The sequence below is a fragment of the Salvia splendens genome, chromosome 3, assembly GCF_004379255.2.
Source record: "Salvia splendens isolate huo1 chromosome 3, SspV2, whole genome shotgun sequence".
NCBI classification, from domain to species: Eukaryota; Viridiplantae; Streptophyta; class Magnoliopsida; order Lamiales; family Lamiaceae; genus Salvia; species Salvia splendens.
Genome location: NC_056034.1, coordinates 16220808 through 16235456, shown reverse-complemented (window position 1 = coordinate 16235456; position 14649 = coordinate 16220808). Strand labels below are relative to the sequence as shown.

General features: G+C 37.3%; 2 protein-coding genes across 9 annotated transcripts; both read left to right on the top strand.

Annotated features, from left to right (window-relative positions):
• The first annotated feature begins 5340 nt into the window (after positions 1-5340).
• On the top strand, positions 5341-7376 carry LOC121795250 (stress-related protein-like). Of its 2 annotated transcripts, none has more exons than XM_042193743.1 (3): positions 5341-5484; positions 5566-5796; positions 6855-7376. In XM_042193743.1, the coding sequence occupies exons 1-3, from the start codon at positions 5446-5448 to the stop codon at positions 7344-7346; spliced, it is 762 nt and encodes a 253-aa protein (XP_042049677.1). In that variant the 5' UTR covers positions 5341-5445; the 3' UTR covers positions 7347-7376. The 2 variants fall into 2 exon arrangements, with proteins under 2 accessions (XP_042049677.1, XP_042049678.1); XM_042193744.1 differs by having other exon boundaries at positions 5561-5796.
• A 345-nt stretch (positions 7377-7721) lies between these two features.
• LOC121795249 (ATP-dependent Clp protease proteolytic subunit-related protein 3, chloroplastic-like) lies at positions 7722-12919 on the top strand. 7 transcript variants are annotated; one of them, XM_042193742.1, is made up of 10 exons: positions 7725-8208; positions 8670-8771; positions 9150-9272; positions 10308-10367; positions 10905-11001; positions 11489-11562; positions 11860-11913; positions 12025-12108; positions 12206-12307; positions 12483-12919. In XM_042193742.1, exons 1-9 carry the CDS (start codon positions 7972-7974, stop codon positions 12281-12283), a joined length of 909 nt encoding a protein of 302 aa, XP_042049676.1. In that variant the 5' UTR covers positions 7725-7971; the 3' UTR covers positions 12284-12307; positions 12483-12919. The 7 variants fall into 7 exon arrangements, 6 of the variants coding, with proteins under 6 accessions (XP_042049676.1, XP_042049675.1, XP_042049674.1 ...); XM_042193741.1 differs by having other exon boundaries at positions 7726-8208; positions 12516-12919; XM_042193740.1 differs by having other exon boundaries at positions 7726-8208; positions 12511-12919.
• The last annotated feature ends 1730 nt before the right edge of the window (positions 12920-14649 follow it).

Here is a 14649-nt window from a genome sequence, read left to right as displayed (position 1 = left end):
TGACACCGGTCGACGTCGATCCACGTCCCATGTAAGTGACGCCAATAGGTTTCGAAACTTTGTTCTCCTTGCTTGACATTCTCTGCTTTCTCTTCCAAATCGAAGAGCAAGAACGGATCAGACGTGCTTTCGAACGTCACGGCTAGGCTCTTCCACAGGGCTTCGGCTGTTTGATGGTGAGCGAAGTCGATGACGATGTCCGTCTCGATGTTATCTAAGATCCACGAGAAGACAATCAAGTCGATCTCCTCCCACTCCGTGTAGCCAGCCGCCCCTGGTTCGGGTGGTGGCGGGCTGCCGTTGATGTGGCGGAGTACTCGTCTACTCCCGATTTGGATCTTCATGAGTCGGCTCCATATGGAGTAATTCGTTCCGTTGAGCTTTACTGCCACGGTCACATTCTTGCTGACCCGTAGCTTGTGGTCGTCTTGAACTGGGGGTTTGGTTTCGTCGGCCATGGCTTAATCTGCCTTTAGGTCGAGAGAGGTAAACAAAGGCTATGATGAAATTATTTCTGAGCCTTGATCTGATGCCATGTTGGAAATCCATAGTGGTTGTGACCTGCTCGACGGTGGTGCTAGCTTGCTCTGTTAGTTCCACCTCTGAGTTACTTGGTTGAGGCACCAACCAACTTGGGGGTCCACTGATATCCCTTAGGCTATTTCTACTACTCTACTTGTCTCATACTAGGCCTGATATTGCATATGCGGTCGGGGTGGTGAGCCAGTTTATGCATCAACCACAGGCGGCTCATTGGGAGGCAGCTCTGCGGATTGTCAGATACTTGAAGGGAACACCAGGACATGGAGTGTTGTTCAAGAAACATGGACATATGGACATACATGGATACACCGACGCTGATTGGGCAGGAAATTCGAATGATAGGAAATCAACTGCGGGGTACTTTACCTTTGTTGGGGGGAATTTAGTCACCTGGCGAAGTAAGAAACAGAAGGTGGTAGCTTTGTCAAGTGCGGAGGCAGAATTTCGAGGAATCAAGAGCGGGTTAACTGAGATCCTATGGCTTAAGAGGCTAATGACTGAGTTAGAGTTGATCTCCCCTGGACCGTGCAAACTTTTTTGCGATAACAAGGCAGCTATTAGCATATCATGGAACCCATGGATTTCTGTCATGGTATCAGAGCGGGTCACCGATTGTGGGCTAAAATTGACTGACCCAGCAGTATATCTGGGCTCAAACCGAAAAAAATGACTGACCCAGCAGTATAACTGGGCTGAAAATTTGGGCCAGTGGTCCAACCGATCCAAAAAAATTTGGGCCTATTGTCCAATCGATTAGAAAAAAGTCCAACCCCTCCAAGGTTCACTTTGAAGGGTTTGAGGGAGGGTGTTGGCAATTGAAACTAAAAATATAACAATAACTGTCTCACATCGGTGTCAAGAGAAAACTGAAACTAGTATATAAATCTCATGGGCCCCTCCTCCTATCACCAATTGGTTTTAAGATGGAACCATGGATTTCTATCACAGTTGAAAAGAAAAGAGAATTCACTTGAGTTGGAAACCCATCCACACAAGCAAACGCCATAGAAAGTGGGGGTTTTTGCAGCTTTTTTCATTTCAACATGAAATCATGTCGGGAATTCACTTCAGTTCACCTTCATCCCAATATAAATGAGAGAGAGATGGCATAATCATGATCGCAAGTGGAGTGTAAATGGAGGGACAGGATATATACACATGATCTCTTCTCTCTATCATTTATCTCCATCCCAACAACAAAGTACTACTATATTACTTATGTGTGTGTGTGTCCTGAGACAAGGCTAGGACACGCAATGCCCTAATCATTTTGTAAATGGGTGGGAGCTCTCTATTGTCCTCTCTAATTTTGGCACACTCATCATCTTTTTTTCAAGCACGTCACTCTCAATTCATCGCCCTCCAGTAAATATTCATCATCCTATCTTTACTCCTGTCTTAAGATTTAAAATTCCAAACTTACTTTTCTGATATAGTAATTGATTACAAGGTTGAGTGTTTTTCTCATTTCAATTTATGAATCCACTTAGGGTGTCCACTATAAGGCGGACACGCCAATAGCCCCGCCCCAGTTTTTTGTCCATAGCCCCAGTTTTGTGTCCATAGCCCCAAAATTCTATTTCCGCCACTATGGTGGACACCTCCAATAGCCCCCAAATTTAAAAATCAATTTTCATTTTAAAATATTTTTATCAATTATTTGTATATTTTAAGTCAATTAGAATTAAAATTACCAGGCTGAAAATTACTAAAAAACACATAATTTAATTTAAAAAATTAAAACCAAAGACCAAACTTGTTTATTAGCTTTTTAAATAGTACTAAATGGGTTAGACCAAATCATTTTAATTGGAGTAACTTAATCAAATTAATCAAAACCCATTTAAAAAAGCCCAATGCAATTCATATAAGCCCAATGCAATTGACCAAATTAATCATAAATTGGAGTCATCTTCTTCCTCGGAGTATCTTCTTCCTCGCGGCTTCAGATCTGATCTGATCTTCAAAAAAAAAAATTCGCCGACCCCCGCCGCGCCGGACACCGCTGCACTATGGGCGGCGCCGCGCCTATAGGCGCGCCTATCCCACCCTCCGCCGCGTCCTCGCCCCGCACACGGCGAAGCCGCTTCCGCCCCCCTCCCCCGTCCTCCCTCGCGGCGGCCACCCCACCCACTATGACCGCCGCGCCTCCCGCCTCACCCCGCCCTCCTTCACGCCGTCCGCCGCGGCGTGTCCATAGTGGACACTCTTAACTCAGTTAGTTTTGGACCAATTTGCTTCATAGTAAGGATATTTTATGGACAAAATTGATATGGTAAAATTTTAAATTAAAGCACTTGAAAAGGAGTGTGGAGTGATATACTGAAAAGAAAATCAAATGTTCTAAGTTTGAATTTTATAAGGGGAAAGGGTAAGCTTGGTAAGCAGAAAATTCATTTCCAACTAGGGGCGAGCAAAAAAACCGGAAACCGAATATCCGAACCGAACCAAACCGAAATTTTGAAATTCGGTTCGGCTATTTCGGTTTTTCGGTTCGGTTCGGTTTTGAAAATACAAAAATTTTGGTTTTTCGGTTCGGTTCGGTTCGGGCGAAGAAAAAACCGATAAACCGAATAACCGAATTATATATATATATTCTATTAATTTAATATATTATATTATATATAATATATAGTATATGCTTTTAATAAATTCTACTATATTATATATATTATATGTATTATTAATTTTATATTATATATAAATATTCTATTAGTATATATAAAATAAAATAAATTACACACATATATATTAATATTATATTTATTTTTTCGGGTTTTTCGATTTTTTTCAGTTTTGTTCGGGTTTTTCGATTTTTTAAGTTTTGTTTTCGGTTTTTCGGGTTCGGTTCGGTTTGGATTTTAAACTAAATTCGATTTTTCGGTTTTGGTTCGGTTTTGACAAAAAACCGAACCGAAACCCGAATGCACACCCCTATTTCCAACAAAGAAATGGATAATCATTAATCACCGTTCATTCATTTATCGATCGACTTTGCTTTGCAATGCGTACGTCTATTTTCCTTGGTTGGAGGGAAACTCTCTTACTAACTAGCTTAATGTAATTCATCTCGTGCCATTTTCTAAGAGACTACTATATTAATTACTTTCTTATGCTTATTCTCTCAAGGTACCAATCTAATCAATCCTAATACTATATAAAAGTGTCCATTTTTACAAATTTTGATCATATAAGATAGTATAGTAATTACCAACCCTTCCTTATATATCTAATTTCTTATGATAAATATTAACAGCATGGGAGTCTTGGACCACCAAAAAAATCAATTGAGTAGAGAGCCAAATTGACAGAGTTAAATAGATAGGTAATTTTAACAAGTTCAGGAAAAAAGCTTATGATATTACAAAATTTTGATGTTGTACGTATTTCACAAAGATACATTTTATTCTTCTCGGCTGGAACTCTTGTCTTAATCTCTTTCAGTAGACAACTTATTAACTTAAATCAAGGATATAGTTATATTAAGGATTCAAATCAATCTTAGTTCTAAATACTCCTTAACAAATTTATTAATATTATTTTTATCTATTTAGATTGACTTTTAATAGTAATGCTTCATATAAGTACTTTGTCGTGATTATATGTGAAAAAGATTATACTCGTGCATTGGCCAAAAAATGGTTTTGAACAATACAAAAATAGTTTATACTTATTCACTAATGAGTAGTGATATGTGGGCTAAGGATTAGAAGATTGAGGTGGTCTATCGTGTCGGTTGATAAGGCCTAACCCGAATCATGCCTGTTAAGAAAACTCTCACACCGAACAAGAACCTGACCACGATTTTCAAACTCAGACCTGATTTGTATATGACATGAACTCGTTTACAACACGATATAATAAAGATTTACACGATACGATAAAAACCTGATAATGATTTATAATACATTATTAAAACCTGATATTACATGATAAAAATTTGATTGACACGAAATCTGATAGTATAACATGATTAAATTTATTTTTAAATTTGATATTACACGATTAAAACTTGATATTACTACATGAATAAACTATTTTTTTAAACCTGATATTACACGATTAAAATTTTATATCGATATAGTAACAATATGTTGGAATTCAACGGATTTTAATTATCCGACGGGGTGTTGCGTTACAAAATCGTTAATGTTGGTGGGGAGCATTAGGGTGGATCCTTAATTAGAGTCACAACGTACATCTAATCTCGTCCTGCCATGTGGCACGAAACATGCAATATTGTAAACACAAAAATGCAATATACATTTGTGAAGCTGTAGATGAATTTCTGCAAATTGTACTTTAGTTATAGGAAAATTGCATTTTATATTGTTAAGTTTTGCATTTTAACATAAATTGTCTATAATGCAAAATAAACTATATATAAATGCAATCCGTCCATATATAAAATGCAAATTAAACGGTGTATATCTAAAATGCAAAACTCTAACAATAAAAAATGCAATATATCCATAACTAAAATGCAATCTGTCGAAATCTATTTATAATTTCTACAAATGTATATTGCATTTTAGTGTTTACAATATTGCATGTTTCGTGTCGCGTGGCATCACTTGGACATACGTTGTAACTTTAAAATTAATTAGCATATTAGTATATCCCGGTATATCTGAAACAATAGCATAGTCGCGTGGTATTTACTACTTTCATGGAAATATGGAATTATATTAATTTACTTTCTTTTATTTTGAAAAAAAATAAAAATATGAGAAGAGGTAACATATTTGCATGTCATTAATTTCACACGCATTTCTTTCACACACACACGCACAATAACAATACACCACCTCTCTTCTCTCTCATTAACAAAAAATCCCTCTAGATCGGAAGACGAAGAAGAAGCAGACAGAGGAGAGGAGATTAGCGCTGCTGTAATTCGTCATGGCAAAAACAGATTGCAGTCTCCAACAACCTAAATCCGTAAGCCTGCCCGCCATCAATCATCAGATTTGATTTCATGTATTAATTAATGAATGGCAAATTGGTTTGTGTGAAGTAAAGGCGAGGGGCGATGACAACAGGTCGAGGCTCAAGTATTTAGATTTCGTGGTTGTCGCCACCATTCATTTGATGATGCTCATCGCCACCATCTACGGTTTCGCCAAGGAGAGATCCGGCCGCCTCAAGCCCACTATTTGCGTCGTTGAGAACTCTGTCAGGGCACTTATTGCCCCGCTTTACGCCAAAACACACCATCTCCCCATTCAACTCCTCACCTTTGCGGATCGCAAGGTACAATGTCATTTCAATTCCATTCACTATCATTATCTGATCTGCAATATTATACTCCTAAACACACAGTACATGAAATTCAAACAAAAATATTCACGTAATCTCTTCTCCGATTATCTGTTTTTTGTTTATTTCGATCATTTCCGATTTTGTTCGTTTGATCTTATTAGGATTAACTGCTGAGGCCTTGATGAAGAATACTATAATTCTCAATTAGGTTGATTTAATTAACTAGTCCAACGAAAAAAATTTGTTAAGTGGTGTGGCTTGATGATCTTGTTATCTGGATTTAGGCATTTTCCTTAATTCATCTTTTTTTTTAGAATTCAAGGAAATAATGCCTTGAGTATGTTATTATGGCATGATATGGATGGTGATGCAGAGGTTCTGTTTAGAAAAAAAAAATGCCGCAGTGGCATCGCCGGAGGTTGAAGCTGTTGGATTGAGTTCTTTCAGAGCTATTTTCTTAATTTTTTTCTGTACATTGACCCAATTAGTTAAATTGATTAAGAAGGAGTACTATTTTTAAAGAGAAACCAAATACTCTCTTTACCATATTTTAAAATCACAATTGAAGATCTTTATTTTCCTAAGAGTGATCAATAGATCCTTCTTTTGTTTTGACATTCGGATAGTTGTGAGGCCACAGAATTTGTTTAATGGAGTACAAATGAAGTTCATTTTGATCTCAGAGGAAAGTTTTTGATCGGTTCCACTGATTTCTCATTCTTTATTACTGTACAACTGATTTAAGATTGTGTGGTTCACTTTTGAGCTCCTCCTTAAAACACCAACTTTCATGTTATTCTGTGACACAACTATTTGATGAACTCGTTATTTGAACATTGCTCCACTTGTTTAAATCCTTGAATATAGATGATCTCTTATGCTATGGATGTACCATTTCTCCATCCTTTTTTCATGAAGGGATTCACCTTCGACTCCACACAGAATCAATTGGTATTTATTCTTGGAAAATGACAGCCTCTAGTGGAGAGATCAATTTATTTTCATCCTGCAGAATAAAAGGATAAACCAAACTGTACGGGATTATGCAGGTTGATGAATCTGTGCACAGAATGAAGAAGTACGTGCCCTCATCTCTGAAACGTGCATCTTTCAAAGCCTTCAACCAAGCTCGGAGAGCACCTGTTGCTGCTCGATGTGTGATGGCTGATGTCCAGAAAACCGGGATGGTGGAGACGGCTTCTGGACATGCAAAATCTGTGTATTTCAAGTATGAGCCAGTAGCCAATGATTTCTACACCAAGTATGAACCGGTGACTGAGGAGTATGCACTGTATGTATGGCATTTGCTGAACCAGTATGCCCTCTTCCAACGAGCCGCTCTAGCTGCTGGTCCACTAGCAGGTTATTGCTCGGAGATGTACAATCAGAAGGTTGAGGTTGCTGCTAAGAATGGGTACAAGGTGGCAGCACATCTTCCTATCATACCTGTTGAGAAGATTGCTGAGGCTCTGAGGACTGAGAATATGAAGCCTGTAGTGATTGATGGAGGCCGCGGAGGGGAAGAAATCAAGGCCAAGTAATAATTGTTTAGCAGGTGGGAACCATCTTCTTTAACTAGCAGTAGGTACTTGTTTTAAGCAGTTTTTAAAAACTAGTAGTAGTATTTGGTAACTGAGTTGGGACATATGGATCATGTACTGAGAGAGGGGATCAGATTTACCATGGCATCAACTTGGTAAATGTGAGTTGTTTTATTGTTTGCTACTTATTTATGGTGGAGCTTATATGATTGATTATCCATTCCCATTCCCATCCCCTTTGTAATTGATTCATGGTGAGACATGTATTAGAATAATAACAGGTGTAGTTCTTGTGCTGCTAGTAGTATTTAAATTGCATGATGTGTTTCTATCTCACAACAACTTGGTACTAATTTTTATTCTTTAACCCAACACTGCACATATTTCTTTTTATCTTACAAATCTAGCTCATCATTAGAAACAAGAGCGAAAGGAATAGATCCTTGATTCAATCATGAATTATAACCATCATGTAGCAATTCATAACCATAATTTAAACAAATACTACGAGTATTTGACAACTTGCCCGACCCGAATCGGAGCTGAAATCGGGTATGGATAGTTTGATAACACAGTTTCACAGCTTCGTCTCTTTGCACCAAAACTCAAAGGCAAGGAGGTTACAATGGCTAACTGTCTGCGGATGCCCATGGCTTCGCCTCTCTGCTGCTCCTCCAAACGGCGTGGTATAGGTGTAACCAACTGCGCTAAAATTCCCATGGCTCCACTCAACCCTAAAGACCCCTTCCTATCGAGGCTCGCCTCCCTTCCAGATACGCTCCTCAACAGACCCAAAAACTCCGATACGCCACCGATTTTGGACGTTTTCGACTCCCCAACCCTCATGGCTACCCCTGCCCAGGTATTTACTGTTTCTACTTTGTCGCTGTGTGCTTGCAATTGTTCGCTCACTTCGAGTTTCAACCGTTTACTCGTCGACTGCTTGATTTTTTAATTTTGATAGAATGATAATTATTGTTTGCAATTCGGTTTTATGTATCTGGAGAGGAAATTAGAAACTATGAAATCTTGATGCAACTGTCCACAGATAAAGATTCAACACTTATACATGTGAACCTCTGTTGAAGATCCTTGGAATCGAATTGAACTGGTCCTTCACGTTTACCATATGCCTATGCCATATAATCTCAGCTTCCTTGAGTAAAATGAAGAGCTTGGGCTCTTCTACTTTGATCATTTCCTACCAAAATGAAGAGATTAGGCTCTTCTGCTTTGAAAATTAATTTTAGTTTTTGTGGAGAAATCACAATTTTAAATAGTGTACTTTTCACTTATGAATATTATTGTTGCTGCTTGAAACAGGTAGAGAGATCTGTTTCGTACAACGAGCACAGACCAAGAAGACCTCCACCAGACTTACCGTCACTATTGCTGCACGGAAGAATAGTGTACATTGGCATGCCGGTTACTAGTTTGACTCTACTCTTCCCTCTTTTAGCATATTACATTCCTGATATTAAAGTGAAGATGAACTTTGAATCAGATTTAGGTCATTATGGAACTAATAGAAAGTATTCAGAAAAAAAAGTAGTACATGTATGTACTCCATGTCATGTGCACCAACCTACCAAATAACTCTTTCCTCTTCCACATCCTGCTCAACTGATTTTTGTTAATTGGCATGCTCTTGACATGAGACCACCTATAAGTGTGTTTCAGTGCTGTGCTAGAACATCCAAGTGGTTCTTAGATGGAAGTTGTGTTATTCTTATTATTTTGTTCAGATTCCGGATAACAATTTAGCTTAATTCATGCAAATAATATGGACCTTTCTGGTTTCAGTTGGTTCCAGCTGTTACTGAGCTTATTGTAGCTGAGTTGATGTACCTTCAGTGGATGGATCCCAAAGAGCCAATTTATCTCTACATAAATTCCACTGGAACAACTCGTGATGATGGTGAAACGGTGAGACTTTAAGTGATTAACTTAATAGTTGCTTTCAAATTTTATTCAAAAGATGCGATCTCGTATTCTCTTAGGCTCTCTCGTCCCTGTACAGTCCCTTCATTACATAAATTTTCTGTAGCAGTTGTTTCCAGCTGTTGCTCCCCTCCCATGGGCAGGAGTTTCTAGCCTGATTAAACGCAATTGAACCGTAGAGTGTTAGCAGTTGTCTTTCGTGTTTTAAGATTGATAGTCTCCTTTAAACCATCAGTACCATTTTATTTGAATGAAAAAAGAGACAGTGGTGAACATCATGTCAATATTTGCTTGGTCTTGAAATATATTCGGATAATAGGGTTGGGGATCCTTGGAATGACTTGGAAACACCGCCTAAATGTAGCAAGATAGAAAATGATAGCAAGCATGAATTATAGAGAAAAATGACATGATATGGAATGACCAGACAGATTCAACACCAGCACAACTAGGAAACATGAATATTCATATTCAGTTGAAGTTATACTTATCTTTATGACTTTATGTTCATGATGAAATAAATTGGATAAACAATGCATGATAGATGCAATAACACAAACTGCCACCCTAGGTGGATAGTATCATATCTATATTCTGTCCAGGTGAAGTTATATTGTTTTTTTGCTTATCTCAAACTTAAGTGTTGAATGAAAGATTTTCAGTATATTGAGCTTAATGAGAAAACAAAGCTTAAGCTCCAATTTTGATCCCATAGTTAGTTTTTATTATTTTACTGTACTTTGTTTACTTCTCATTATAGTTATTAGTTTTGCATTGTCTGTCTCAATTTTCTTATTGCTTTCTTTTAGTTCTTACGAAATTGCAGCTTATCGGTTTTCCTTCTAATTTTAGGGGGTCCATTTGTAATTTTATATCTTCTCCTCTAAACCACGTATGTTTTGTAACTTTTTTTCAGCTGTTGCATATTCATTGTTAAACCATTTCTTTGTCTTTGAAGTTCCTCATTGAATTTATTTTACGTGCATTCTTAGTAATAATTGAAATATTCTATTATGCAAGGTTGGAATGGATACTGAAGGTTTCGCAATTTATGATGCTATGATGCAATTGAAGAATGGGGTATGGTTTCTGTGTGTACAAGTACTTCATATAAATTAATCATGCTGGCTCGCATTGCTTGTTTTGATGCTTTAAATGCCTAAATTGAGTAGTTTATTGAGAATGTCCTATGTGTACAGTGTGCTTTCAAGATGATTTACTTTGATGTGGTGGCTTTTTTGGTTTTACTTGACTGAATTTGGTAGCGTACAGTTTATCTATAGCTATAAGTTGGAAAAATGTAGCTAAATGCAAATTTATGAACAAAACATCCTGATTTCATGCCGTATATGAACTTGCATATGGTGCCTTGTGCTCAGGATCTTCTAAAGAAAAAACTACCTTCTCCAGAACTGATGTTATCCTGTTTTCTGCAAATATTTCACATCACATGGGTCATTTTTGTAATTATTATGGCAGTAAGTGCTCAAACTTTTTGACAAAGATAGGTATCACTTTCTTAACCTAGTTTTAAGTTGCATTTTGTAATAGCATGCCTCGACTTGTTTTAAATGATACCTAGTGTCTGGCTACCTTTATGCTTAATCTCATATGCAGATACATACTGTTGCTGTTGGAGCTGCTATAGGTCATGCATGCCTCTTACTCTCTGCTGGAAGCAAAGGCAAAAGGTTCATGATGCCACATGCCAAAGGTAGTTTTCAGTTTCTTGCATTAAATTTGTGTTATTTGCCCGTAAATTGTTGTACTTTCACCACTTTTTGGTTTTGCATACCAACTTTAAATCTTCCTGTAAACCACTTCACTATTAATTTTATTTGATTTTGTAATCATAGATGATTCTAGTCAATGTTTGTATTGACATGGGTAGCTGTGAAACCGACACCGAAAGGATTTGAAGCAGTGGCGGCTTCTTATTTTCGCTGATTATGCCACATCAAATTTCCAACTATCCATGTCAATAAATGAATATTGACCAGCATCCTCCATGGTAATAAAATCAGATGGAATCAATATTGACTAATTTACTGGCAGATTTTAAAGTTGGTATTATAAACTGGAAAATGGAAAGTTCAATAATTTACAGTACTGACAAATGACCCGTTAATTTTTTTTTTTGTGCAACTCGTAAGTAGTTTCTCTATCACTTTTCTGAGTTCAGTTATAACTTTCTGTTTCAGCTATGATTCAACAGCCCCGTGTGCCATCCTCTGGTTTAATGCCAGCCAGTGATGTTTTGATTCGTGCAAAAGAGGCAAGTTTTGAGCTCGTTGCGGCCTCTACTACATCTGACTGGAAGTTTTTAATCCATGCGTAGTGGTAATAATAAGTGCATAATAAGCAATATTGGAAACCAAATATAGTGGGTATTTTTAATCCATGCATGTGGCATCATAGGGGCACATATATATGTATTTGGGGTAAAATAACGCAGTTCCTTCCATATTGAGACTTGTGATCTTTACTGACAATGTTTTAGGTTTTTTTTGTGTGTTCTAACACACAAAAGTCTGTTAATCTGTTTCTGCAACTTATTGGGCTGCTTTTGTAGGTGATAATAAACAGGGACATCCTTGTTAAACTTCTAGCTAAGCACACTGGAAACGTGAGTTGATATGTCAAATTTCTTTTTTTGGGGATAAAACATACGTTGAACTATTTCCAAGCTTGTTTATTTATGAAATAAAATTCACCAGTTTCCATTCCATTTGGTCAGTCAGAAGAGACAGTGGCCAATGTGATGAAAAGGCCATTTTATATGGACTCTACTAGAGCTAAAGAATTTGGTGTCATTGATAAGGTGAGTTGTTTCCGACTGTACCCTTCTTTTTGCACCAATGACCTTGGCTCTAGACTCGTGATGTAACGTTTGGATTCAGATACTTTGGCACGGACAGGAAAAGATTATGGCAGATGCTGCCCCTCCGGAAGAGTGGGATAAGAATGCCGGGATCAAAGTTCTTGATGCAATGTAGTTGCTTCCAAATACTACTTAGGAGGTAAACTTCCCCTCTCTGTTGTATATTAGTCTCCCTTGATTTTCATCACGTATAAGCTTTAGTACTTCACGATCGAGTATAATAACCACGTTTGCTTTTGGAAGTCTTCTAATTGAGAGCTGTTCCAATTAATTAGTCATGTAAGGTGAAAATAGCTATATCGGCTTTTGTGTAGATATTTATGGCGTGTCTGATTGATCCAGCGCAGGATTTTCTATCTGCAACAAAAACAGATCATGCTCATTACTTGTCCAAGCTTTGATTTCAAGCATATACAGCTGGTTTCATGGCTTAAGCCAATACAGTCACCACACGATTGTGATCAGCTAGCGTAGCTCGTGAATGTGAGCATAATCGGGTGACGATGTGCAGCTAGTTCTTGATGACAAAGCCTCCAAGAAGAGCACTGTGATGAAATATATTGAGGTTAATATCTAATCAAAATGTTATCATGCCATATTTGATTTAGGGCCCTTTATTCTTCTATAGCACTTCATCACCTTAATGTCTGTTGACATTATAGTTAGTCGTATGCTTGAATTTGGTGCAAGCCTAATACAATAGCCATTCTGAACAAAATTTTCTTCTACTATTGCTTGCCTGTTTGTTTTATGTGCGGTTGGAGGATTTGAACATTTGTCATGATTTTATCTATTAGAAATGTGTCGAAATTCGCAAAACTACCCTTTCGAAGCAACATTGAAAACAGCTTTGCAATAGTAGAAACATAAATGCAACCATAACTATGAAAAAGATCAAAATTAGCCCATTGTAACACAAATAATACAGAGGTGTGCGTACTTGTGTTAACATGAAGGGCAAATATTGTTTCTGTAGCTAATCTTGTTCTGTACAGTGGTGACGAGTAGGGATGTAAGTGTAGCCCGTAACCCGTGAGCTGGTCCGAATAGCCCGTCAAATTTATAGGGTTAGGGCTGAAAATTTCTAGCCCTATAAAATCAAAACCTGATTAGCCCACACCCGATTAATCCGCAACACTAGGGCCAGACCCGAAAACTCGACGGGCTGGCCCGAAAATCTGATAAAATTCTATTATTCTATTTTTTTACTCATAATTTAACACTTTATTGATTAATTTTATAATATAAATAACTAAAAAAATAACTTTCAGTTTTATATTAAATATACAAATTATATATTGAATTTTTATTAATATAATAATTGATAAATAAATTAAAAACTTCAAATTCACTAAAAAAATATTTAAATTTCTAAACATGCATTAAAATTCTATGAAATATCTCAAATATTAGTATTTCATCAAGTTTATGATTGAGTTTAAGCATACATATATCTCAAATATATCATTTAAATGTTTTACATTGTATGAATATAATTAATTTTAATCATTATTTATTAGATTGATCGCATGTTAATGTTATCGGCAGCAACCCTATTAACCCGTTGGGCGAGCCCGAAACCCGAGCTTTTAGGGTTAGGGTTGAACTTTTATAACTCGAAAGAAATCACAACTTGACTAGCTCGTACCCGATTGACATCCCTAGTGACGAGTTTGTCATTTCGAACAAAAAGGGCTAATTTTAAATTTTGCACACCTTTTACATTGAAATTCCTTTATGAATAGTTGAAATGCATGTTTACTGGTGGTATGATTGAGAAACGCGAAGCGAATGGATCAAGCTATATGGAAGATAACTAATCGGGTGGATCAGTTATCAAATGTCGTTACCACTTGATCAAGGCGTTCTCGCTCTCGCTCGCCACCAATATAATTTATAACTCCCGAACTCGCACTACTTTAACAGTAAAGCGGCAAGTACGGGGTTGATCCCACAGAGAAACCGGTGTATCGAGTGTGTAAGTAGTGAACACGGCTCGGCTGCTGCCACGCTTTAAGTTGGGAGTTTTTACGCTACTGGATTTATGCTAGGCAGAATGTAAACTAACTACTTGATCAAACTACCCATCATGCTGACGCAATTAATGGATCAAGTAAGCGACATGCGGAAATAAGAACTTAACTACCTAGGCATGCTTTGAAATTGCGAAGACACCTTAACATTCAACATAATGACACACTGGATCAGAGACTTAACAACGAAAATAAACTGGAACAGTAAACAAGATGACGAAAGCAAAACAACTTCGATTTTATATTCAGAACTCCAAAACATGTACTGTGAACATGCGGAATACAAAAAAAATCAAAACTTTAACTACGGAACAACACAGAATTAAACTAAGCTAACAACTTCAGAAAGTAGGAAAGCGAGTAAGGCCGAGGAGCTATCGGTCGGAAACTTGGGACGGCGCCGAACAGATATTGAGTATTATGTCGCGCTCCCTTCGGTCGCTCTTTC